Raw genomic sequence first — 27,113 nt, forward strand, 5'->3', positions numbered from 1 at the left:
TACATCATTTCCTTTCAAGGGTAAAAATTTTATTTTTGAGGAACTCCATACTGCACATTTTTAGCAAGTCACGTAAGAAAGCAAAAATGTTATCCTCCCCTCATCCTAGAAATAAATAAGAAGGGCATAAAATTTCTTTTTAAATCACGACACTTGGAAGTTTAGCACCAGCATCCAAAATGAACAAAAAAGGGGGGAAAAAAAGCATTTACTATATATTTCAGATTTCTTTGGTTGGGGTTCTCCCCATGTGGTATTAATATTTCTTCTTTGAATTCATATTACCAAAACAGTAAAAACCAGGAAAAAAAATATAAACCTAGTGGTTGCTGAAACTGGGGAGGTTGCTCTCTCGTCTTGTGTGCAGGCATTCCCGGATCTCAGCTGGCTAGGAAACTTGGCTGACATTTCCCTTTCATAGTTGTCTGTTTCATAAAGAATAGTAAACGTTCTAATGTCCACATCTTGGTCATGACTCTTCCACATTATTGCTTGCATGTCTCTTTGGTGTTGGTAAGGTCACGGTCTGCTCTGTGCTTTCTTTTTCTAATGGTCATTAATTTCCTTAGGTCACCTGGAAAAAAAATGAAACCAAACTCAGAGTGACAAAATGACCAAGAGTTTAAGAATAAAAAGGCAAAAAGTATGCTTTTCATGTAATTCAAGAGACAGTATTTCAGAAGGTCTACACATAATCTATTCTCACATCTACAGATCTGTAACCCTACACATTTAATACAACATTTGTGTAAACCAGAACATTCAGTACATAGTAAAAATTTTATAGAATTATATGAAAGCGAGTGTCTGAGGGGCTCAATCAGTTAGGCATCTGACTCTTGACTTCGGCTCAGGTCATGATGTCACAGTTCATGAGACTGAGCCCCGAATCAGGCTAACAGCGCAGAGCCTGCTTGGGATTCTCTCTCTCACCCTCTCTCTCCACCCCTCCCCTGCTCATGTGCACTCTCTCTCTCTCCAACATTTCTTTTAAAATTATATAAAAGAAAATTACCATCAGGACGCCTTTTCAAATAAATGATACTACGGCATCCATAATTCTTCATAATTATTTTGGTGGTTGCATGATATCTCCTAACGTGAACAAACCCAACACTGAGCCACTTCCCAACGTTAGACAAGTTATAAATAGTACAAATATTTGTTGCCCTGTACTTTGGATTATTACCTTAGAAGCAATACCCAGAAATAACATTACTAAGTAGAAGGTTATAGCCAAATGACTGATACATAATTCTAAGTCAGTTAATGCAAGCAAATTTAAATAGGGAGTTTATTTCTATGATACTGTCCACACAACCTAGAGATAAAACTGAATATTCCCAGCACAGCAAATGTCTACCTGATGGAAGGCTGTGAGTTTTACAGCCTCTTTTAACTAAAAGCGTATTTTTTATTTAATGCAAAGGACAACAACCAAAAAATATTCAAAAATTTAAGCCCCAGGAGTTAGTAGGTGAAAAACCCAGAAAGAAAACAACTATGGCTTATAAATTCCTTTAGGAGTGGCTCTACAATTGGGTCAGTCTAGTTCTATTTCTACCTCTATACTGAAAGTTTCTAAGATCTTTACCAAGAAAACAGAAATGCAGGAAACATCAATAAAGACAAGCTAACCTGTACGGGGAGGTTATGCTTCACCACGCCCTGATTAAGCACCTTACACATGTTATCTCACTAAATCTTTGCAACAACACTTGGTGAGTAAGTCTAGTTGGTATCCCTGTTTTACCAGCAGCAGACATTGCTGGGGCAGAGAATAAACAAACTGCTCAGTATCACCCAGCAAATGAGTAGTGGCTCCCGCACTGAGTACATAAACCTCTTGGCTCTCGCTCGTTATACTGCACGGCCTCAAAATCAATTGTGTTAGTTATCAAAGGGAGAAGGGAAGGAAAAAAATACTCTAGTTTATTCTGTAGATCAGTCTCCTGTTCAAACTGGCCACTAGGTGTCACAAAAGTAAAACTTTCAAAAGTTAAGAGGTATTAATATTAAAAATTATGTCTAGAGAAAAAAAATGACCATCAATAACTGTCAAATGCTTATGCCCCCCAAAACCTAGCAAAGTAAGGTCAAATCCCATATTTAACCACTAAAACTGCTCTTTCTCCGGAGTCCTAAAGGAGATGATGGCTGATCCAGATGAACCACAGAACTGGCTCAGACTGAAATCAACAATACTTAAAATATCAGGGGCGCCTGGGTGACTCAGTGGGTTAAGCGTCCGACTCACGTCATTAAGCTCAGGTCATGAACTCATGGCTCGTGAGTTCGAGGCCCGTGCCAGGCTCTGTGCCGACAGCTCAGAGCTTGGAGCCTGCTTTGGTCTCTGTGTCTGCCTCTTTCTTTCCCCTTCTCTCGCTCATGCTGATTCTCTCTCCCAAAAATGAATAAACATTAAAAAAAAAAAAAAAAAATCGACTCAAGGCCCGGGCTGCCCGAGCTCTTACCTGCTGATGGTGAAGGTGCCTGGGGAGCCTGGTGTTACTCAGCACTGCTCTGCTCGGTGGCTGGAGCGGGGTTCTCAGATGGCGCTTCGCCTGCCTTGGTCTAAGTAAGACACGAAACAAAACCACAGTCCGGAAATTAATCGACCCAGGTGACAATGGAAAGTTCAAGACTAAAAGGTCTCAAAAGTTAGGATCTTCCTGCTTACGAAGGTAAATCACTCTGCAAAATTAACTATTCGTAAGTGGGAGTGAAAATTTAGTGTCAGAGAAGAATGGCCAATAAATGGCAATTAAACACCACCACTCTCCGCAACAAAGTCTCTGATACACAATTGCTTTTAATACTTGCTTAGAGAGAGCTTCCTCTCTGTACATGCTGTCCTACGTTCGGAGAGCCTTCAACATTTTAATTCTGAATCTCCATTAGTATGCATAATCCTTTCAGAGAATAACTAGTTGAACTCAAATGTTTGTTTATGTTATGTACAGGGCATTCTTTCTCCATAATATATAGATGCATAGATCTTAACTAAAATATTAAAAATATTATATTACCTTTCATATACAGATTATATATAGAATACCTATAAATGCTATATACATATTACCTTAATATATAAACATTTATATGATTTGTAAATATAAATACATATGTAATATAATGATAACATAAAATGTTATATGATTGCCAGTTGGCAGGTTATCAAACCACACTTAGGATGGAACACTAAATAAAGTTTGACGTGATTAAGGACGATGTGGCAACATCCCCTTCCGGCTGGTTGGATTTACCTCTTTGCCATCTTGTGAAGGAGCATTAGGAGGACGGGGGCGACGCCTGTAGTTGTATGGGCGCCGGTATCCACGGCGAGCAGATGGCTGGTTTGAACCATTGGCCGCTTGTTGGTTCTCTTTATCTTCAGCCTCTCCAACAGCTGGGGCAGGTCGGGGGCGAGGAGGGCCTCTAGAGAAAAGAATGCAAAAGAAAAGACAACAGTGCAACAGGACAGGGGGCCACAAGAATAATCTTTATTTTTGAAGGTTAAAAAGTCAAGTGATCGGTATTTATTGCTAGAATACACAGGCTTGGGGCGCCTGGGTGGCTCAGTCGGTTAAGCCTCCCTATTTTGGCTCAGGTCATGATCTCACGGTTCGTGGGTTCGAGCCCCATATCAGGTTCTGTGCTGACGGCTCAGAGCCTGGAGCCTGCTTAGGATTCTGTGTCTCCCTCTTTCTCTGCCCCTCCCCCGCTCACACTTTTTCTTTCAAAAATAAACATTAAACAAACAAAAGAAAAAGAATTATACACAGGCTACTGCAGCAAATGGAGCAGAGATTTTGTGGAAAAAACCCTATTTTTCCACCATTTTCCCTCTTCACCTGAATACCTATTTGTAGTGAATAAACATACTCTGGACACATATCATGGTCCTGCCAGGCACTTGATAGGCACAGATAGTAAAATTATAAAAGAAGAGTGGCTCCTGGTACCTGCCCTCCATGAACTGAGTTTAGTGGAGCCTGGAGGGATTAAACACGGAAGGAACTCTAACATAACTTTGTGCCAGAGTCTGTGCTGGTATGTTTTTGGGTTAAACATTTAATTTCAATGCTAATTCTGTACATTGGATTTCTAGTGAGAAAAATCAAGAGGTGTTGAGAGGTTAAGTATTTGGTTGGACCATAGAGAAATGCTGCTTTTTACAGGTCGAAAAAAGTCAAATGTAACTTTCCCAAGATCACACAGCCAGGGATTGACCGGGCTGGAACCACTGTCTCCTTTCTGTTTTTGTTAAGGCACTTCTGTGAAACCTCTTATTTTGGAAGTTCTTAGTATTTAATCGTTAAGAGTCATTATGTCTACAACTGGAATGAATCCTGTGAGGAAAAGGACACAGACTGGCATAAATCCTTTCCCAAAATAATATATTCTCCTTTCAATAAACCCATGTTGCCAAACCTCCAGGTCGTATAAATATCGATCAGGAGTGAAGGTCTACTTTCTTCACTTACATCAAGGACCAGGAAAAGGAATAGGAAGGCTTATGATACAAAGAGCTTTAAAAGGTTCTGAGGGAGTCGAGCTCAATTCAGTTTTCACAAGGCATGAAGCACAAAAACCTACTCCTTCACTAATATGAATACCATTGGTGGTGTAGTAACAGTATCTAATATTTACTGAGGGCTTACTATATATATATCAGGTACCGTTAGCTTAGATTCGTTAGTACTTTTAAAAACTGTAAAATATTCCTTAATGTCCATTTTTATAGACCTGGTAAGTAAGTCTTAAGAGTCCAGGAACCTCCCAAAGGAGACACAGCTACTAACTTCAAGGTGGGAACATACACACAATTTGATCTGTAGCCTGACTTAACCCCCAGACTGCCTTCGTGATGGGACTATTCAGTACCCCACACGCTGGCTGGCACTCACTTCCTCCTTTCTCTGGCACAGCCACTGAACAACGACCCATCAATTAATTTTGTTTGTTTCATTCAATAGAACAAAAAAATTAAGTATTCATCTATATCATATCACAGCTAACCATACAAACCAATGGTTTTGCACAAGGATACCAAAATATTTTGTTAAATAGGGGGGACATGTCCCATGGCCGTTGGAAAACACACTGCAGAGTCCCTCTAATCCTTAGACCTCCAGTCGAAGCAGCCACTTCTTCCAATGGATCTTCCAATAATAGATCCATACAACAGGCCCCCAACAGTCTCATCCATTATGCTGTCTCTCTCAAGTCCTTCAACTGGCTGTTAGGGAACAATGTCACATACCTCCGGTACCTTGGGCGGTAAGTTGGGTTTCGATGAACCGGTCCCTGAAGTTGTGTTCCCTCTGGGACTCCCTCCTTCATCTCTCCAATTTCACCAGCCTACAAGAAGGCAGTCAGAGCTGAAAGTCAATGTCATACGACCAGACAGAAGAGACACAGAGCACACAGTTGCATTCAGATTTTTTTAAAAATTTTTTTTAATGTTTCCTTATTTTTGAGAGAGACAGAGAGTGAGTGGGGGAGGGGCAGAGGATGAGGGAGGCACAGAATCCGAAGCAGGCTCCAGGCTCTGAGCTGTCAGCGCAGAGCCCTACGCGGGGCTCGAACCCACGAACCACGAGACCATGACCTGAGCCGAAGTCGGACACTTAGACGACTGAACCACCCAGGTGTCCCATCAGATTTTTTTTTTTTAAGTAAAAAGTAAAATGCTTCATAATCAAGCCGAGAACCCTCAACTTTAACAGTGAACTGTTCAATGATTTAGATCTTTGTGAATGATAGGAAAGAAAAACTTATTTCTACTACAACAGACTTTTGTGTATCACAGAGCTCTTAGTCTTATTTGATAATACTAATTTAAACACTTTGAAATGTTCCATTCATCTCTTACCATGAAAAAAAAGAAAAAAGGACCCATTATTATAAAAGAAAAGAGAATGAGGGGCGCTTGGGTGGCTCAGTCAGTTAAGCGTCTGACTTCGGCTCAGGTCATAATCTCGCGGTTTGTGGGTTCGAGCCCCGCATCAGGCTCTGTGCTGACGTCTCAGAGCCTGGAGCTGCTTCGGATTCTGTGTCTCGCTCTCTCTCTCTGCCCCTCCCCTGCTCATGCTCTGTCTCTCTGTCTCAAAAATAAATACAACATTAAAAAAAGGGGGGGGGGGCGCCTGGGTGGCTCAGTCGGCTGGGCGTCCGACCTCAGCTCAGGTCATGATCTCATGGTTTGTGGGTTCGAGCCCTGCGTCGCACTCTGTGCTGACAGCTCACAGCCTGGAGCCTGCTTCGGATTCTGTGTCTCCCTCTCTCTCTGACCCTCCCCCGTTCATGCTCTGTCTCTGTCTCAAAAATAAATAAACGTTAAAAAAAAATTTTTTTTTTAAATAAAAAAAAAGAAAGAAAGAGAATGATATGCTACATTTGAGCAATGAGAATCTCTTCCCCCTTTCAAACTCAGATCCACTAATTCTATGAACAGGGTATCCCTTCAACCATTAATGGTTTCTACGTTTAAACGTTCTCCCACACCTCTTAACACCTTCGCTTCTGACTGCTTCCTTCCGTCTCTTTGCATTTAATTATAATCTTTTAAAAAACAAAATCATACTTCCTTGATGATAAACTTCTTTCAAACTGGGGGTACAAAATTTATTTACTGTGCAACTTCCAAAGGAAAAGACAACTAAAAACAAACAAGAAAACCCACCAGACATCTCCAAAATTCTTTATAACACAGCCACATCTTAACCTTTTTTTCTCAACACTAACATCCTTTACTTCTCCATGTTACACCAGGAAAAGAAAAGCCATCAGCAAAGGATTTCCACATTCTTTCACTCTCAAATCTACCCACCTACGTGTTTGCTGTCATTTTCTTCTCTCTCCTAACCCTGCGTAAGTGGTCTATGCTCATATCCAAAGCCAACCCCTCTCTCACCTCCTAGAACACTTAAACTCTCTATCCCTCCTCCCCTTCACTGTGTACTTTTCCCCCCTTCTCTATTCCATCATTTCCATCCAGGTGCATAAACATGCTGAAAGGGCACCCATCTTTTGCAATTCTTACAATACAATCACAAACTTACAAAACAGTTGGAAGTACAAGATCTAATCCTCAGGCCCAGTTCAAGTATCACCAGTTGTCCCAGTAATGTCCCTGATGGCCAAGACCCATTCAGAACCATGCCTTGAATTTAACTCTTTGCCTGAAACAGTTCTTTGACATTTCCTTGGCTTTCGTGACCTTGAGGCTGTTAAAAATTAGAGGCCAGTTATTTTATACGCTATCCTTCAGCTTGGGGGTTGTTTGGTGTTTCCTCATGATTTAGCTCCTGTGTATCTGGCAGGGAAGCCATAAAGTCACACCGCACCCTTCGCATCGCATCCCGTTGGGCGGCAGATGGTTTCAATTTGTGCCGTTACTGACAACGTTCAAGTTCAGAAGTAGTTAAGGTAGTATCTGGCAAGCCTACTCTGCTGTACGTTTACTCTTCTCCTCTTTGTAATTAGTGAGGATTTGGAGCAGTACGTTCAGAGTGTGTAAATGTTTCATTCCTCATCAAGTTCTCAATATATCCATTTATGTATTTATATCTGCATAGACTCATGGTTTTCTATTTTATTCAATGAGTTATAATCTGTTACTATCATTACTGGCCAATGGGAACCCTTTCAAACTGGCTCCTGTCCCTCTGACATGTCTCCAACATTCTTTGAGTACTTTCTTGCGTTTTGGCACAACAAGATGTTCTGGGCTCATATTGTACTTTCTCTGGCCCAGCTCTGAAATCAGCCACTTCTCCAAGAGAGCTTCTTTTTATTGGAGAATGGTATTTAGAGACAAAACACTGGAGGACAGGTATGCTCAATGTTATTAAGGAGTCACTGATTTCAGGCCATTTCTGGAGACAGAAATAAGGAACACACATACACAAATACATATATGTACACACACAGCATGAGTTCCACATATATAAACGTGGGTATATGTGTGTGCACGTAGAGCATACTTGATCTGTCCACCTATAACGGCTTTCACAAAGTTGTTGGTGAAGAGAGGGCTTGGGAGGCCAGGAGAGAACTCACTACATCTCAAAACCAAACAAAAACAAAAACCCTGCTCTGACCCCACAGCCTCCTCCCAGCTACTGCCCCATTTGAGTTCCTTTACAGACAGACGAAAGGAAAACCACCACCACTAACTAACCACCACAGAAACCTCCTCAAAGGAGAATAGGAGACCTCTTCTCCCTCTCTTGAACTCATGCTAATCAGACTTGCCCTTACCGGACCACTAACTCCCAAGTTACCAACAACAGGAATCCACTCGCAGTCTAACTCCCTCCTCTCCTCCTCAGTACTTGACACGGCATCTCCTTCTGGAAATATGTTCTCCCTATCTGCTCCTTCTCATCATCCCAGACTCTTCATCTTCCTCATCTTGGAGGAAGCTGGTATGCCCAGGACTCAGTCCTAGGATCAGTGTTCCACCTACACCCACTTTGGAGTTCATCCCATCCTGCGCCAGACCTTTCAAACTCGCACCTGGTCCCGTCTCCCCTCCTCAGGCTCCCTTTGGCCCCTGTCCCTGCCCTTCCCTCGGCCATTCGTGGCTTCTCCCAGGACCTAAAACACTCGCTCCCTCGCTTCACGTAGGCCTCTTCTCAAACATGAGCCCAAAGACTTTGTAGCCACCTTATCTAAAATTACACCTTCCTAACTCGAGCCACATATTCCCTCTTGGCTGCGTTTTATTTTTCTGCCTACTTACTTCACATCTCCACTCGGAGGTAAAATTTAACGTGGGGGGGGGGGGTGGGGTGGCGGGGGGGGGCAGAGGGGAAGGGAAGATCTCCAGATGGTTTTCACCTTTCCCCTAAACCCAATCTTTATTGTTTTCCCGTATTTGCTTAAATCAAAAACCACCGGGGTATCTTTTACGCCTCACACCACACATTCACTCCATCATCAGATGCCGTCACGTCTAGGTTTAAAATATTGCCAGAATGTGACCACTGAGCACACCCCCACTGCTAGTACTCTCATCCACGGCAGGACCATCTCCGCACAGGGGATTATAGCAGCCGGTCTCTCCCACGTCCACTGCTGCCTCCTGTGGTCTAGCTTCCATAAATAGTCCGATGGGCTCCTAAATATGTGTCTTCCCTGTTGAGATCCCTTCACTGGCTTCTCATCACATTTGGAGTAGGTCAGCAGTCCTTATCAGTCTACCAGACATGCTCTATCTGCTCTAAGACATCGCCCTAATCTCACGTCCTACCCCCCTCGGCCTCGCCCACACTGTCACCACAGGAGCCTCCCTTTAGTTCTCCGAACAGGCCAAGCTGCTGCTTCCTCAGGAACCTTGATCCACAAAAAGCAGACAGGAAAAGCAATTAGCATGTGTGAAGGGCTAGAGTTTACTAGAACTTTGGAACGGGAAGAGCATTAGCAGAGGCTGAGTTTGAATCCAGTTCTACAACTTTCTGCCGCAGGACCTTAGGTACAAGTTGCCCATTTTTTAGAATATGCAAATCTCTTCATTTGTGACAACACCAACAAAAATATGGAAACCACTGCCAATTTCATAAAGCTACAGGGAAGACTGAATGAGAACGGATTTCAAACGTCTGCCACTTCATCAGTGCCAAATAATTCATGCTCGCTCCCTTTTCTCTATCATACAGTTCTTTTCTCAGAGACGGCAAAATACTGCTATTAGTTCAGTAACCGATTCGACTTAATTTCCAAGCAGAAATTAAATTCAAATTAAGCTAGATAGGTATTATCTTTGAAAAACCAGAAGTCGTGTGGTCACTGATGTATCATGCTATATCATGTCCTTTGTACAGAAGGGAAATTCTATTGGTCTGTATATTATCATTTTTTTCCCCTGTTGTGTCAGTTTCGGTTTTTATACAGTAAAAAATGTTTCCAAAGACTTTTCTATTTGACCTCAATATTTAACATCCTAGAGATCTCACTATACTTTTAAACCATTAGCCTAGCTATTATGGAAGAGAGTTTTAGGGATTTTCATTTGATGCTACTGATTGCCTTAAGCAGACTTCTTTAGTGTCTGAACATCCAAGCATGGGATGTATTAGAAAGATTCTAAAAATACTGAAGGAATCTAAGGACAGCTTTTATTTCATATATGGAATGGGTAAGATAGTCAGCTCAAGTTAAAACAACTCCATGCGATTATCAGAATAAGCACATGTGTTTCAAAACTAGTTTTCAACCAGCTTCTGCAAACGATGTTCTACATAGCACTAAAGAATCCCTTTGCTCTGAACCTTCAATTCCTAAGGTAAAATATACTTTACTTTAAACCACATAGAAAAGAATCGTGTTCTCAAAAAAAGATACGTGCGGATGTGCAAAATACTAAGAAAGATTATTTCAGGAAAGTACTACTAATGCCCTAAAAATAAATGTGTATTACAATCTCCCTGACTCTTCCTGTTCTCATTTCCTAGAAGCCCAGAGTGCTGCCCTAAAGAAACCTACTATGCCCCATGTACCCAGTCTCTCCATATATGCAAGTCTACTCGTTATTTTTAGCACATTCGTCAGGGACAGCTGTTAAAGAGTAGAAGAGAAATAACAAGAAGCAATGTAGAAAGAACATAGTCATGCATGATGGGATAAGAGATGGGTAGCAAAGAACAGACTGAACATAACGTTCAGTCAAAACACTTCGTGGAAAAACAGAAAACAAAAACCAAGGACACTAAGAGGAAAAAGTTATAGCTAGTGGTAACAAAAAATCACGTCCTATGCCAAGTTTTCCAAGTTTCTTGGGGAACTGCAGAGGTGTTACAATGTTTATCGATTATAGGTCAGGTTCACAATAGCTCTGTCAGTATTTTTCAGCAAAAAAGGGGAATAATAACTCATCAACAATCCCCATCTACAATAGCTTTTCTTACTAACACCATGTCATGCAAATTAAAAACTCTATAGATTTCCTCTATCCTAAGACACCGAGCTAAATATCTTCGCCTTTGATTTAATCACCATGACCCCATGGAAGAGGCACGTTATTATGCCCGTTCAATGGATGAGAATTAACTTAGTTTTTGCAAAAGCTCACAGACTCAAGTTGGCAGAGACAAGATTCAAATCCAAGTCTGCTGACTTCAGAGTTCAAAGTCTTAAAACGCATAACCACCTGTCTCTCTACTTTAAACTGTCCCGTGGTCCCCAGGGTGCCCAATTACGGGCATGGCTCCTGTGGTTATGCTTTTGAAAATGTCACTAGAATGGCTGCTCCGAAAGAACAGACTAAAGGCCTCGCCTCACAGCTTTTGGAGCATCAGGAAGCCACAAGCAAGGTCTGATTTCCAGCGGCTGGTGTTGGAGGAGGAGGAGGAGGAAGAGGAAGGACGGAGGGGTGAGGACGGCTGAAGAAAAGTCCCAGGTGCAATTTTACCTGCATTCTGTTGGGATGGGGAAAGACCCGTGAGCGACGGTCAAAGGTCTGTCCCACGTGGTAAGGCGGGAACCGCCTCCGGTACTGAGGGCGATACTGGGGGCGGCGCAGCTGACTCCGGGCCCCAGAGAACTGCCCGTCAGTGGCAGGGGGGTCAAATCCTTCACTGCTGCCGCTCCCTTCCTCCTCCTCCTCCCCAGCGTACTAGCAAGCAAAGAAACAGAGATTCAGAAGAAGTTTCAGCAAGGACAGAACCAAAGAATACTGCTCAGGATGAATATCACCAAAGGAAAAACAAAATCTCCCCCAAAGGGAATAATCCCCTCTATTATACGGACAAAATGCATTTAACCCAGGTTATCGTGTGATTACCTGGGATAAACTACATTAAGATTAAAGTAGATCTGGGCAGATAAAATATTAAGAAGCAGAAAAGCAAAAGCAATCAATCTATAATGAATTGACGAGTCATCTCATTAGAATTGGTGAATAACGGTGGGGCTGGGGAGGGTGTCTGGGTGGCTCGGTTGAGCGCCCTGCTCCTGACTTTGGCTTAGGTCATGATCCCAGAGTCCTGAGATTGAGCCCCACGTAAGTCTCTGTGCTGAGCGTGGAGCCTGCCTCACGTTCTCCCTCCCTTCCTCCCTCCCCCTCTTGTCTCTCTCTCCCTCTGTCCTCTCCCCCACGCATGCTCTCACTCTCTCTCTCTCAAAAAAAGAATTGGTGAATCATCAGTTGAACAACCAAAGAAAACATGTGCAAGGTTGTTAACAGTTTAATAGCTCCAGCTAATGTGTGTCTCCCAACATCTGCCATCCAATGGGGCAGAGTCAGGGCAAAGCAAGAAAAAAAAACATTGTGTGGCATTAACAGTTTTGTCCTAAGAGTCCTACTTCCTAGAGCCGTTCTCAAAGTGTGGCTGGGGTCTCCAAAAACCTTTCAGAGGTGGGGGGCGGGTACCCAGTTCAAACGATTCTTATAATGGTGCAAGGATACTATTTGCCCTTTCCACTCTTATTCTCTCATGGGTATATGGAAGCTCCAAACAGCCAAAGGGACACAGAGCCTCTTAGCTGACTGAATGCAGAAGGAGATACGAAAGCCCAGCTGGCTTCTATTAAACCAAGTAGAGATCTGCAAAAATATGAAGCAACACCACTCTTCTCACTCAATTTAAAAACCTAGTTTTCAGGGGCGCCTAGGTGGCTCCGTCGGTTAAGTGTCTGACTTGAACACAGGTCATGATCTCACGGTCCGTGGGTTTGAGCCCTGCATTGGGCTGTGCTGCTTCAGATCCTCTGTCCCTCTCTCTGCCCCTCCCTTGCTCTCTTTCTCTCAGAAATGAACGTTAAAAATATCAAAAAATAAATAAAAATAAAAGCCTAGTTTTCATTAAAAATGTTATTTATATTTATGTGTAATGAGCTTATTTACAATCAATTAAATATCTCTTAAATGTCTGCTCTAATTGCTAACAGATATAAACACACATAAAACCTCTGGTATCATCGATAATAATTAAACATATAAATGGGTCCAAAAACCAGTAAGTTTGAGAACCACTGACTTACAGCATGATTTTCTTTATAGGCTTTGGAATAAAGTTTTAATTGCACTTTTATAGTAGTAAGTAATAGACACAGGCAGTTTCTAAATATAGGCCTTATTAACAAAGGAAACTACCGACCCCACATTTTCCTATATTTAAGCTACTATATATCACATACTAATATTTTATATAAAAATATAAATAGCCAAACATCCCTCAAAGAATTTATTTCAAATCTCACACTAAAGGATATAGATATGCGAATACAGAAGGCAGTCAAGAGAAGTAATTATAGTTTTCAAAAATGAATAAATTAAAAACTAATAAAATAATGACCCATTTCTTTTGGGGGTGAGGGTATTTAAGATTTAGAACACTCCAGAATCAGCCACACAGGCAACTAAATTCCCAAAAGGTGAAAGTTTCAGCTACCACCTCCAGTAATTTCAGAAAAATCCAGCCATTGTACACTTCATAAAACCTGTACCAGCTACAATTGACAACTACGTAACACATTGGCATAAAAAAGTAAAAAAGAAACATTAGCATAGAAATCATACACCAAAATACTAAGTGTGAGACTGCATTATTCTTCTTTTTAGGCTATTCTCTATCTTTTTGAGTTTTATACAGCCAAATCTTTCATTAATTACCTTTCCAAACAGGTATAATGGCACCACCCTTGCCAAACATGCTCTTGAGAGAGAGTCAATAAGCTGTCAGGATGTCAGGACATCCCAATAAAAAAAACAAAAACAAAAACAAAAAAACCTTCATTTACACATACTTTCAGAATTTTGAAAGTTTTCTTTCTAAGGAGCTTTCACACGCAGGACTTTGCAATTTCCAGCTGAGGAGGAAAGTCTTTAAGGAAAAACTGCTAACGTTTTTCTACCGCTTTTACTTCTGAATTCACGTAATAATCAAAATACAATTGCCCCTTGAACAACGAGAAGGTTAGGGGCACCAATGCTGTCAAAAACCCATGTGTTCAAACTCCCCCAAAATGTAACAACTAAAAGCCTACTGTTTCCTGGAAGCCTACTGACAACATACAGTCAATTAACACTTATTTTGTATGTTACGTGTATGATACACTGTATTCTTACAGCAAATTAGGCCACAGAAAAGACAATGTTATTCAGAAAATCATAAGGAAAATACATTTATATTCATGTACTGTATTTACCAAAAAACACCTGCTGTCAGTGGACCCACACAATTCAAACACGTGTTATTCAAGGGTCGACTGCCATCACAACCAGAGTTCTGTGAATCTGATGAACTTGGAAAAGTTAACATGCTATATAATAAATGCTACAGTAGCTCATTCCTACTCGCCACCTCCAGCACAGGTTTTTATTAACAATCAAACAGGAGGGATGCCTGGGTGGCTCAGTCGGTTAAGTGTCCGACTTCGGCTCAGGTCAGTCTGTGGGTTCTCGCAGTCTGTGGGTTCGAGCCCCGGGATGCCTGGGTGGCTCAGTCGGTTAAGTGTCCGACTTCGGCTCAGGTCAGTCTGTGGGTTCTCGCAGTCTGTGGGTTCGAGCCCCACGTCGGGCTCTGTGCTGACAGCTTGGAGCCTGGAGCCTGTTTCGGATTCTGTGTCTCCCTCTTTCTCTGACCCTCCCTGTTCATGCTCTCTCTCTCTGTCTCAAAAATAAATAAATGCTAAAAAAAACAAAAAACAAAAAACAATCAAACAGGATAAGGGGGGCACCTGGATGGCTCGTCGGTTAAGCGTCCAACTCCGTTCAGGTCATGATCCCAGGGTCGTGGGATCCAGCCCCACCTTGGACTCCTCACGTTGGACTCTTCACTGAGTGTGGAGCCTGCTTAAGATTCTCTCTCCCTCTGCCCTGTCCCCACGCATGTGTGTGCTCTCTCAAAAATAAATAAACTTTAAAAAAAAAATCAGTAAGATAAGCAAAACACGGGTATGAAAAATACAAAACTAGATGAGGGGATGGGAAGATGGGTAAAATAGGTGATGGGGATGAAGGAGGGCACTTGTCACGATGAGCACAGGGTGATGTATGTATCTGTTGGATTACTAGATGATACACCTGAAACATGTTAATGTAACACCTATGTTAACTAACGGGAATCAAAATAGAAACTTAAAAAGAATAAAAATAAAATAGCAGTAAAATAAAAAAAGAAAAATACAGAAAGAAAAATAAGAGGTCATCAGGTAGCTGATAAAAAACCAATCTGGAGGGCGGGCGGGGGGGTGGGGGGGGCGCCTGGGTGGCTCAGTTGGTTAAACATCCAACTCTTGATTTCAGCTCACATCATGATCTCACAATTCATGAGATCGAGCCCCGTGTCAGGTTCTTCCCTGACAGGATGGAGCCTACTTGGGATTTCTGTCTCCCTCTCTCTCTGCCCCTCCCTGACTCATTTGCATGTGTGCACACTCTCTCAAAAGTAAATAAATAAACATTAAAAAAAATCAACTTAGGCAGGGTGTGAAGATGACAGAATGAAGAGGGAAAGCATTAAGGTAAGTGGAAAGATATAAATCTATGAAAGCATAACAATAAATCATTCTCATTTTGCAGACTTTCTTTTCTGGTGGGATTTTTCAAAAGGTTTCCTCGGATGATACACAAAGTCATAGTCTAGGGCTCACAAAGCATCTCGAGTCTTATTCTGTAAGTGCCAATCCCAAGTACTAATTCTAGAAACCTCAAAAAATGATTCAAATTTAACAGGCTCCTCATGACCACAAATGAATGGGATTCTTTTTGGGTGCCTTGAGTGTGCTTCAAACTGAGCCTTCTAAGTAAGCTCCAGACAGACCCGGTTGTAAACCCTTTCGCCTGGATTGTTACCAATCTAGAGAACTAAAAATCTGGAGTATCACTTACTGCTTCTTTACTTTAAAATAATGGGGGGCGCCTGGGTGGCGCAGTCGGTTAAGCGTCCGACTTCAGCCAGGTCACGATCTCGCGGTCTGTGAGTTCGAGCCCCGCGTCAGGCTCTGGGCTGATGGCTCGGAGCCTGGAGCCTGTTTCCGATTCTGTGTCTCCCTCTCTCTCTGCCCCTCCCCCGTTCATGCTCTGTCTTTCTCTGTCCCAAAAATAAATAAAAAACGTTGAAAAAAAAAAAATTAAAATAATGGGAAAATGCTACGCTGAATAAACCAGCTACTTAATCGAGGTAAATTAATACTTTTGCGGTCAGTGCTGGGTTTTTTGCCTATTCCTGAGCTATCCCCCATTCTCCTTGCCAACCAAACACTTCTTTTCTTAGAGGTCAACAGTGCTCATGCCAAGAGATGAACAGCTTTAGGCCAATCATGGAAATCCCGTTCCCCTTTGCCAGTGAATGCCACATGACCAGGTTCTGGCCAGATAAAAGAGCCAAATAAAGAGAAAGCCCTTTTGACGACCCTGGCACAGCCTATCTTAATTAAGCCCTTCCTCTTAAAAGATAGTTGTCTGTTACTTGCAGCCAAATACGTACAAACTGATACAACTTCTGAATGGCCAGTTTCCAAAGAGACCCGTGGCTATGGATGAATTCTGGGCACTACAAATTTCCCTTCCCAAACCAAATCATTCTGTGCCTCCGGAAGGAGATACATTTATCTGCTGCAGGTATGTATACTTCGTTTTACACGTGGGAACTCTTTCAGGCACTGAGACAACATACATTACGGGGAGGCCCACGGCGTCTGCCATAGTAGCCACGTCTGTAACGGCGCCGATCAGCAGCATAACGGCTCCCTTCCACGGGAACGCCATCCGGTCCAGTCACATTGGCTGCTTCTGCACCCTGAGAAAGAAGACAAACAAAGACGGCCTCAAAATCAAAAGAAGCTAACTCAACTAACCCCTTTCACCCCTGCCCCCCATAAAAAACCAGCCTGGGACAGTCAGAATGTTAAAGCTGGCAGAACGTACCCACAATTCCTACTGTGATCTCAAATACACACCCAAGTCTTAATAAGATCAGCAAGGTGCTTGGTGTCCTGATTATAAATGTAGTTTCTTTGCTCACATAACCTAAACTCTCCCTTCTTGTTTGGTTATGCTAAGTTCAAAAACGGTATGTACCTCTTTAAAGAACACACACCGGTAAATGTAATGCGACTGTGAAAGAAGTAATGCTAGACCAGGAAGAATATTTCTCCATGGGAAAAAAAAATGAGATGTTATCTTCCTAGAACAACACTGAAACCTAGATTATTCTAAGAGGCACTAAGAGAACAGCTCTTCATGGGCTCGAGTGGCTCTGTCCAGCACTGAGCTATTGAGAGGGAAACTTCTTCCATCTCGGCAGCAACACAAGAGTCCTGGATTGAGTAAGAAGACATCGTTTCCACAAATGTAGTGCTGCTTTAGACCGTCTTAGTATCCTTCAAACACACTCAGCGTTCTTATTCTCTTACGGACAAGGAGATAAAAGATAAAATAATGCTTCAAAAACATAAAAAAAAAAATCAGACAAAAGAGATTCAAAAGAATATATTTCACATTCAACATCTATTTGTAAAACCTCAAGTTCTGAAAACATATGAAGGTGAAATTAACCTGGCAATACAAAATTTTAAGAGTTGGATGGGATAACAGAGATCATTATAGGTCAGCATTTGCTGGTGGATGATTTGACTCCAGGTTTGCAACACAGCTGAGAGATCACATTAGTAAAGAAATCATTTAAGTTTCTGTATTAAATAAATGTGGAGCCTGGGTGGCTCAGTCGGTTAAGCATCCGACTCTTGATTTTGGCTCAGGTCATGTGATCTCTCTTTCTGCACTTTCATCGTGGAGCCTGCTTGGGATATTCCCTCCGTCTCTCCCCCCACCCCCCACCCCGCCCCACTCGTGCTCTTTCAAAATAAATAAGTAAACTTTAAAAAAGATATCTTTTTCCCCAAAGCAACTTTTATCTATTTAATACTATAAGTGTTATGGGGCACCTGGCTGGCTCAGTCTGTGGAGCATTTGACTCTTGATCTCAGGGTCATGAGTTGGAGCCCCATGTTGGGTGCAGGGATTAAAAAAATACTATAAAAATTTTAATCTACACTGGAATATACATTTGGTACCGAAATAAAATACGTCCTTTAACTTTTAAAAAATTAGCTTCTCCCTCTATAACTAAATAGGGCTCTTCATCATTTATTGAGAAATTACAACCTCCTCTTATAATCAATCAAAGAACATTTATAGCGGTATTCAGTAATCAAAAATTTTCTACTTAAAAGTCACTTCTGTCAAAAATCCAAAATAATGTTAATTCATAAGGGGCTGCGAGACCACTCACTATGCAAGAAAACCGTGTGCTAGCACACTTCGATACCCAGCCACAATAGTCTCACCTTCTCCCCCTCAACCACATCAAACTCTACAGTTTCTCCATCTCCTACACTGCGCAGGTACTTCCGTGGGTTGTTCTTCTTGATGGCAGTCTGTCAAGAGAACAGAAAATTCTAAATGAAGAGTATGTCAATATTGGCCACAGATTTCATCTCGCAAGTTTACTGCATACGTTATTGTTTTTTGAAATTACTCTCCCACTCACCTGGATCTTCAAAACAGTAATAAAAAACAAAACAAAACAAAACAAAAACACGGCAAAACTATGTTCCGCATTTTCTTAATTTGTGGTATCCTTTGAAATTCATCTTGGTAGGTGGATTCAACAGGATGTGCAGTTACTACCCACCTCCGTTACAGCCTGATCATGAAATTGGAAATATTAGTTCCCTCAAGCTATCAGGCATCTAAGATTTAGACTGTACCTCTATGGGTGAGGGGAAAGGGGGGATGCCTTCATGAAGTCCTGCTTAAACACACATATATTTTTTATTTTATTTTATTTTATTTTTTTATTTATTTATTTTTCTTTTTAGGTGGAGAAACTATCTACAGACAAGAGAATCTCAAAAAGAATTTTAAAAGAAGCGAAGGAGAGGAGGGATGATGAAGACTAGAGAAAAGGAATTTTAAAATGCCAGGGGGGATAAATACACCTGATGGAACACACAAAATTACCTCAGGAACGAAACGTTACTGATAATCATAATCTGGCCTCTTTTCCCCCTTCCTCCATTTTATGGAGAAGGAAAACAATGAAGCTGGTAAGGGATTTTGCTGAAGACATAAAGATACAGCCTGCATGGGTTGGGGGGGCGGGTAGGCAGGGTGGGTAGGGGGAATCCATATCCCTGCACTGTATCCATATGATATTTATCCAATACTTTCCCCATCACACCATTCATATCTCACTCATCCCTGCACATTCTGTGATAATACATTAAAAGTTTAATGGAGATGTTCTGCTGCATGAAACACCAGCACCTCAGTATCTGCATATGAAAAGGCCTCCCCTTTTCGGTCAGTGGCGGGGAGAATAATTCCTGCAAAGAATTTCCATTTCTTTAGCTGGTATCTCTAAATAGTTAAAGGGGCTCTGAGTTTCTATGGAACTAGGTCAACCTTATTTTATAAAGCGATTAGGCATGTGTAATCCAGCCCTTCCCTTACTCTGAGTGGGAGGGAGGAGGGAAAAAGAGGAGCCAATGCCACAGAGACCTCACCCACGGAGGAAGAAAGGCGGCTCAGGGCAGGATATCTGCGCGCAGTTAGCACATTCAGCCATTCCAAAAACAGCCCCTCCCTGCCGGCTCGTTCCCTTTTTCCTGTTCAACGGGGCAGGCCTCAACACATGGAGGTGACTCACCACGCAACCTCATGGGGGCTGGAATCAGGTCACAGACTTGCAGGCTAATGATGCTGGCCACCAGGACACAAACTTGTGAGGTCCCTATAATGTAGCTGTCAAACACAGACTGCTTAACCCCAAAGGTCTACCTGTTAACCTCTAGGTATGAGAAGAAACACTTTCTTTCAGTCTGTTTTAACTTTAAAGGTCACTGGGTCTCAACAACAACAACAACAAATCTCAAATTATCTAGGCACAACTGAAATACATCCAGTCAAGCAGAAACGTAAACAGCAGAAACCACAATAGAGAGCTTAATCTTAGATATTACTCTCCCCAGTCACCACTCCCACTCCAATTCGCCCACGACCCAAAACAGAAGGAAACAAAACCAAAGAAAACCAGATGCTGCTTCACAGAGCCCTGCAGGTAGGTACTGGTCTTAGTACCTGACTCTGTATTTTCCTGTTACACACTAAGCTCCCCACAGATATGAGACAATTGGCTGGAAATTAAATAAATATACAAAAAGAACAACGAGGGCAGGCGTCTCTTCTTTTAACCTGTATTGTAAAACAAGTCCAGGCTGCATAATGAAATAAAGAGCATCCTAGGCCAGGAATGTAAAGAAAGACAAAGACATCAGTAGCCAAGAAGCCCATGGTTCCCATATTTTACCCATCTCCTACATCTCCGAATCCAAAGGGATGTGGACCTTTTGACCCGGACATGTGCTAACCATGCCTCATTTTTACAGGAGTGAGGATTATCCTGGGCATTGGGGAGTTTTCTCATGTCCTGGCTACACACACCCTAACCATCTGCTTTGCTGCGCTATTTACTTCAAGTCAGAGCCACTCGGGGAGAAGAGCTTTAACCAACACCCACCCAGGCAAAAGCCACATCAGTTCCAGCCAAACACGGAAGGGGAACCACAAGATCAGGAAAATAAGATGGTAACACGGGAACAGAGTTCTGCTAAGGAGTCAAAGGCTTTAAAAATTAGCAACTGGTCTGAGTATTACTTCGTTCGACTGCAAAAATAAAAGGCTAAAATGATGGGACAGAAGAGTTTATCTGCCGATCTTAAAATGTGCAAGTGTGCTCTCTTGCCAGAATAAAACCATGCAAAGAGTTTAGAGTGGAATGATGGTTTACAGGACTTCATCTTGGAAAAGGGACACGAGCAGGTCACAGACACCCGTCTCTTCACACAGCAAATGTAGCATTTATTATCCCTCTTACCTGATGTACAAACACATCTTCTTTGGTGTCATTTCTGTTAGAAGACAAAAAGTTCACAAATGAAAGTACTAGATATGGGGAAAAACTTAAAAGAACAGATGTTTTATGAGTTTAGATCCCAAGACCTCAAAAAGGCAACATAACATCTTTGTTTCTCCTCAACCTAGAAGCCCAGAATCGGTCCCTGATAAAAACTTCCAAACCTGCAAGATCCCTGTCATACTCCTCCATATTACCACAGTGCTTAGATCCAAGTGTACAGAATCTACAGAAACATCCCTTCCCTCTCATCACCTCCTAAATCACGTGGAATGTAATCAGAGCCCGAGATTTCCTTCCCAGTAAAAAGCAAAGCAAGACAGTAAAAGGACAGGGCACAGCTGTGAATTAGGCTCTCCTTACACTGAAACCTAAAACAGCACCCTCCCCACCACCCTGCCCTAACTCACCCCACCCCCCCACCAAATCAGTTAAGGAAGAAATTAAGGAATTTTTAAGGGGGGGGGGCGGTGCGGGCAAAGCGAATGACTGTATCACGTAAAAACATCACCAGACTGCCAACAGTCTACAGCTGCGTTCTCCTTCCTATAGGGTTAGAAGCTACCGTCGTTTAAAGAAAACACTACACTTTCTACGCAGGACTTGGGCCAGACCTGGGTTACAGATCTAGCTCAATTACTCACTAGTTGTGTGACCCTGGGAAAGTTGCTTAACCAGTCTAAGACTCCATTTCTCCATCTGTGAAATTACAGATAGGGTCTCAATTGTCCTAAGGCCCTTGCCATGTCTCTTTTATCTCCCTCACCTTCAATTTTCTTTTAATGACTGGATGTTTAAAAACATGTCATTTATCCATACTCTGGAAGTGTATTTTAATTAATATTTAATAACCACTAGCTTAGAAAGGAGAATGGTCACAGTGCTTACAAATCTTAAAACTTACTCCAGCCATCAACTGAAAACAAAATGAACAAAAAAACTTACATAAGCCATTTAAAAAGTCTGGTCAAGGATCTATAAACTGCTGGTGCCACAAAGCAAGCATGCATTTAAAACATGTACGGAGATACAAGCACGTACCGATTTATGAATCCATATCCATTTCTGACGTTGAACCATTTAACAGTGCCAAGGACTTTGGTGGCTAAAATAAGATTAAGCAGATAAATTAGTATCTGACCTACAAAGAGATAAAGCTCATATCGCTAAGGTCTTGATAGCATTATATAAAGCCTAAACATACCGGAGGAAACCATTAAAGGCTTAATTCTAAAATATATTAGGAAAAGAAAATGGAGCAAGGGAAGACACCATAGGAAAATGCTTTCCAGAAGCCTACAGCTTTCTTCCTCGTTAAACGTTTCAGTACAGTCATAAGGAGTGGTCGGAAAGTCTATACATTTCTGCAATAACTCCAATTGAAAGACATCACGGAAAAAACAAACAACGTTCTTTACGATTAAAGTTTTCGCATGGAAAAGTTTTGCCGGTGCCAAAGAAGGGTCTAATGAAATGAGAATGTAGGCAGACAAACAAGGTCAAGTACCAATGACCCTAACACATCACTTTTGCACTTTGAGATTGGGCAAACTTTAGTAAGTGAAATAGTAGCTCCCTGTTACTAGCTAATCTACAAAGACGTAAAGTAGCTTGTCCAGCCGCCAGATGGGGGCCGATCAGAGGAGTCAAGAGTAATAATAGAACTGAGGCTGTCTCAACCCGTTCTGTACTCACCACCCCAAGACAGGAGGTAACAGGCCTTTCCAAACCATAGTGATGAATTTGGGCTTCTGTTTCATTGTTTACCCTGCTCCCTGCAGTTGGGGAGAATCAAACTCATCCTTTTTTGGGTTTTGTTTTTGTTTTTACAAAATCTCCCTCTTTAACTTGAATGTCTCTACTTTCCATCGCTGAGTAGGGCCCTTTCTGTACCATGCCAGACTTCAACAGAATTGAAGAGAAGGAATCTAAATGAACAGGATGGTCCTGGAACTTGTACTTTGTACATTCATATTTATGTCAGCCGTCGAGTATGATTTGAGAAGACTCCTTTGAATCACTTGTGAATGTCAAATTCAGAACCTCTAGGAAATGCCTATGTCTAAATTCAGGAAATGCATAAAGCGATTATCAAGACTCAGTGAAACGGGAAATCTGACAATACAGTACCTAACCAAAAAAAAAAAAAAAAAAAAAAAAAACGCTTAGAAGAGAATGAAAGCAACAGCATTAACTGTTACTAGGGCTGCTTCTCTATGAGATACAAACTTTATAACTTCCAAGGATAAACAATGAGGATTCAGTTTTCAAATTTAAGACTAAAATAGTAATTAGGACTCGTTTTGTTGTGGACAGAGCCAGTTCTGAGTTTTGCTATATTGATATGCTTAAGGAAGTATTTTAGCTCTCTTTGTAAAAAGAAAAAAAAAAAAAAAAGGAAAGAAAAAAAAAAACAACCCAGCTCTATCTATGCCTCCAAAGTCATTCAGAGCCCATCACTGACTGAGCAATCTCCAGCTCTAATTCCAAGTGAGGAAGATCTTTCCAACAAAGAGACTGAACCTTTGGAATGTTCGGTTTTAAACCATTTAATTAGAAATTTGAAGGTCAAGGAAGAAAAAAAAAATTTATGTTTTAGATCTAAATGTACACACAGAAGAGGCCCATTTTTGATAAACCATAGGCTTTTATGTCACACTTTTAAGTTATTTCAAGTGATAGAGTTTTTGTGCCTCCTGTCATTTGCCCCAAAATTAATGACCTAGGACAATATAAAGACAGGAACTCTTTTAAAGGAATAATCTTGATTAGAAAGGCAGCACTAACAGAACAGCAAAAAAAAGATGAAAAATGGTTTTCAAGTCTAACTTCAAACCAGGCTGAAGGCTATTTTGACTCCTCAGTGTAGATTTTTAAATTTTCCTAATTCCACCAACACTCCCAACAATTTCACAGGGTCAAACACATTCATGCACACTTCTTGCTTTAAAACCATACCTTCACGTCACATACACAAGGAGGAAGGGGGGACAGAGGAAGACCATATGGCTTCCATAATGTTTATTAGAAGGAAAGTTTTCTTTCACCCGGGGAAACCACTTTCTCCGGCCTACGGCTATCCACTGAGGCTAAGGACTGTTTGTAGGAACTCAAATGGAAGACTCCAAAACCAGAATTCCATTTCAGTCAGCACTGTGCCTGGCACATTTTAGGCACCCCTGTGTTTGCCTGGCAGAGGGAAGGAGATGGCAGGACACTCTGGGCAGGGACAGCCAGTGTTGAAATGTCATGTAGAAGGCCATCCTTCATTTTAAGAGTTGGGAGTTACAGCAGAAAGATACAAGACCTCCAGACTCATCACCTGGGATGCGGGAGAGGCTTAATAGCAGTTGGTGGTTAAGAGAACTAATTTCTCTGTTCCTTTCATCTTTCAAGATGCCTGCTTTAGTTTAAAATCCAGCAGTTCAGTTGAGATCCAGAAGGGTACAAGGATCAAGGGAAAACCTGCAAAAGTTCCTGTCCACAAAATAAGTCACCGTTAAGAGTATATCTTAACTCTGCTTTGGAAAACGGGAGGCTGTCTCTCTCACTCTGTACAGAAGTGCTCCCAGAAACATTTGTTGGAAACAATAATCAGAATACTGACTAGACTGAAGTACCCCTTTAGTCCAGCAAAATAAGAGCAAGTTGTGGGGGGTTTTTTTGTTTTGTTTTTTTTTTAATTACTATTATTTATTTTTTCTGAGAGAGAGAGAGAGAGAGAGAGAGAGAGCGTGCGCGCGCGTGCGCAGGGGAGGGGCAGAGAGAGAGGGAGAGAGAAAGAATCCCAAGCAGGTTCCAGGCTGTCAGCGCAGAGGAGGGCAAGTTTCTCTCTTAACCTACACAGGTTAGTTTTAGCATGCCGCTCCCCAGCAACTGAGAAAAAGCCCCGGGAAAAAAAAAAAAAAAAAACAAAAAAAAAAAAAACAAGGAAACCGGCCTCTCAAGGTAGGGAACATGGAACTGTTGTATTACACGCTCTTCACATTATTCGCTTTTCTTCCCACGAAATTGGGCAGGCAAGGCTCAGACAGATCAAACCCGCCCCGCCCCAAACACTGGAAATGTCTCCGAAGCATCCGACACCATCTCTTAACTTTCCTGTTTAAAAGAGCGACTGACATAGACACGCACCCTTTGGAGGGTTTCTTCACCACCCACCTGCTTCATAAACACGCTTAAGGCCTCACAGGGCGTTCCAGAAGGGCTGAAAACGCTGAAGTAAGACGACGAAGCCAACAAGGACCACAGAAAACCATTCGAAGGCTCTGCCCGCACAAACCTGAACGAGACCTCTTCCCACCTGCTCTGCTAAGTTACAAGTCCCAAGATAAGGGTGTTCTGAACAAACGTCATACCCACGCTATCGACCAAGTTTTTTCAGCTGCTGCACCGAGCGCGTTCCCACAGTCCGGGAAGAAGAATACGCGTGAGCGATTGGTGAGCGCAGCAGTGGGCACAGGGAGGGAGGAGGACGTGGGACCGAGACCCAAGTTTCCCGGAGAGGATTGCAACACCCCTTCGCCGGCATGTGGCCGACAGAAGCATGGCGTCTTTCCCGTGCCCATGTGGGAAGGGCGTCAGGGACAGACACCTGAGCCTTCTCAGCAAGAAGCCTTTCCACCTTGCCCTGCCCGTCCCCCGGCCCCCACTTACCCCGTCCCCCCCCCCCGGGGGAAATCCTCCCCTCACCCCCGATCCCCAGCGAGGGCTCCACGGTGCCCGTCCCACGTGTCTGTCCCTCCCCTCCATCCACGGCCATCCCTGCCCTGCGTCCTCGCTCCCAGACCGCCACTCCTTTCCTCTTTGGACCGAGGTAGCCCCCCCCCACTACGGGAAGGTGCCACAATGCCTGCGCCTAAGGTGACAAAAGTCAAGACCCCAGCTCGCCGGCCCGGGACCGGGAGAGGCGCGCACCGGGCGGGGAGGAGCGCAGGGCGGCGCGCGCGCACCCGGGAGCCCCACAGGGCGGGCGGGCTGCGGCCCCGGGCGCTGGGGACCCCCTGCTGTCACTCCGGCGCCCCCGGTGGGAAACGCGGCGGGCGCTGCCCGCACGTGCCCGGCCGCCCGCCCCACTCGGAGCGGTCCCCACCCTCCGGGGCCTGACTCACCGAGAACTTTTTTCTCCGCGTCTTCACTGCCGGCGGGGGCTGAAGAGGCGGGGGCCGCGGTGCCCGTGGCTGCGGGGGCCGCGTCCCCACCGGGGTTTCCTGCGACGAGGGCGGCGGGCGCCGGGGCCGCGGCCTGGGGCGCGCCGCTGCCCACCGGGCTCTTGGGCGCGGGGTCCTGGGGGGCCGCGGCGGCCGCCTCCGCCGGAGCCTGCGGGAGGGTGGTGCTGGTGGAGGTGGTGGTGGTGGCCTCGCCCGCCTCGCTCATGCCGCCTCCTCTGCTCTCACTCGGGCACCTCGGTGGCGGTTGGTCGGCGGTTGGCGCGGCTGGAGGTCGCGGCGGCCGGGGCTCGCTCTCTGGGAGGCCGGTGGCGGCTCTCGCGGCGCAGGCGGCGGCGGCCGAGGTGGGGTCTCGCGGCGGAGGCGGCTCGAGCTCTCGGGCTGCGCGCTCGCTCTTGGGCTCCTCGCTCGATCTTACTGCCCCAAAAATGGCCCCGCACAAGTTTTTCTAGGCGGCGCACCGGCCGGGGAGGGAAGAGGGTGGGGAAAGTTGGCCTCGGAGTTGGGCACGACTCTCATTAGCATTTAAAGGCGCCCGATGCCCTTTCCGAGCCACCAATCCGCCCGGGACGGGAGCGCAGGGGCCGAGTTGAGGAGTCCAGGAAAGCCAGGCTAACTCCGCGCCTTGCACGGCAGGCTGGACTTTTCCGAGGAGCACGCGCCGCCGGCCCTTTGTTGGAGCCGGACAGCGGAGCCCCGCCCCCGCAGCATCTTGACGCCTGAAACTGACCCCTGCGCGAAGGAAAACGCGGCTTCCACGTTTCGCTGCGCTTCTCGTCCCCCAAACCCTTGCTTTTAAGCCCTTGCTGTGTATTCATCCGGCGTTTATGAAGCACCAGGAACTATTTCCGACACGACAATACAGAACTGAAACAAAAAACTCTGGCCGTTTACCCCTGGAAAATAGCTTAGGGATAATTGCACCTGCAATCCCCAGGTGAGGAAACTGAGGTGCAAACGTCAGAGAATCGGTGTCCATATCAGAGCGTACACCAATTTCATGGCAATAAGTAAC

General features: G+C 43.6%; 1 protein-coding gene across 2 annotated transcripts; it reads right to left on the reverse strand.

The window, feature by feature from the left end:
* On the reverse strand, positions 1-26,532 carry YBX3 (Y-box binding protein 3). Of its 2 annotated transcripts, XM_042991761.1 has the most exons (10): positions 26,042-26,532; positions 21,972-22,035; positions 20,892-20,925; positions 18,301-18,390; positions 16,629-16,751; positions 11,420-11,623; positions 5,267-5,364; positions 3,267-3,438; positions 2,475-2,574; positions 1-574 (listed from the first exon to the last, which is right to left on the reverse strand). In XM_042991761.1, the coding sequence occupies exons 1-9, from the start codon at positions 26,304-26,306 to the stop codon at positions 2,509-2,511; spliced, it is 1,116 nt and encodes a 371-aa protein (XP_042847695.1). In that variant the 5' UTR covers positions 26,307-26,532; the 3' UTR covers positions 1-574; positions 2,475-2,508. The 2 variants fall into 2 exon arrangements, with proteins under 2 accessions (XP_042847695.1, XP_042847696.1); XM_042991762.1 differs by lacking the exon at positions 11,420-11,623 and having other exon boundaries at positions 26,042-26,529.
* Positions 26,533-27,113: the final 581 nt, after the last annotated feature.

Source organism: Panthera tigris, chromosome B4 (genome assembly GCF_018350195.1).
Source record: "Panthera tigris isolate Pti1 chromosome B4, P.tigris_Pti1_mat1.1, whole genome shotgun sequence".
Taxonomy (NCBI): Eukaryota; Metazoa; Chordata; class Mammalia; order Carnivora; family Felidae; genus Panthera; species Panthera tigris.

Bases quoted from the DNA above. Each gene is read 5' to 3' on its own strand.
- YBX3 (XM_042991761.1), bottom strand. From the start codon at position 26,306: ATGAGCGAGGCGGGCGAGGCCACCACCACCACCTCCACCAGCACCACC. The intron at 22,036-26,041 runs GTGAGTCAGGCC...ATCTTATTTTAG, and splicing joins CGCGGAGAAAAAAGTTCTCG to CCACCAAAGTCCTTGGCACT. The intron at 16,752-18,300 runs GTGAGACTATTG...CTTCTTTCTCAG, and splicing joins ATGTGGTTGAGGGGGAGAAG to GGTGCAGAAGCAGCCAATGT.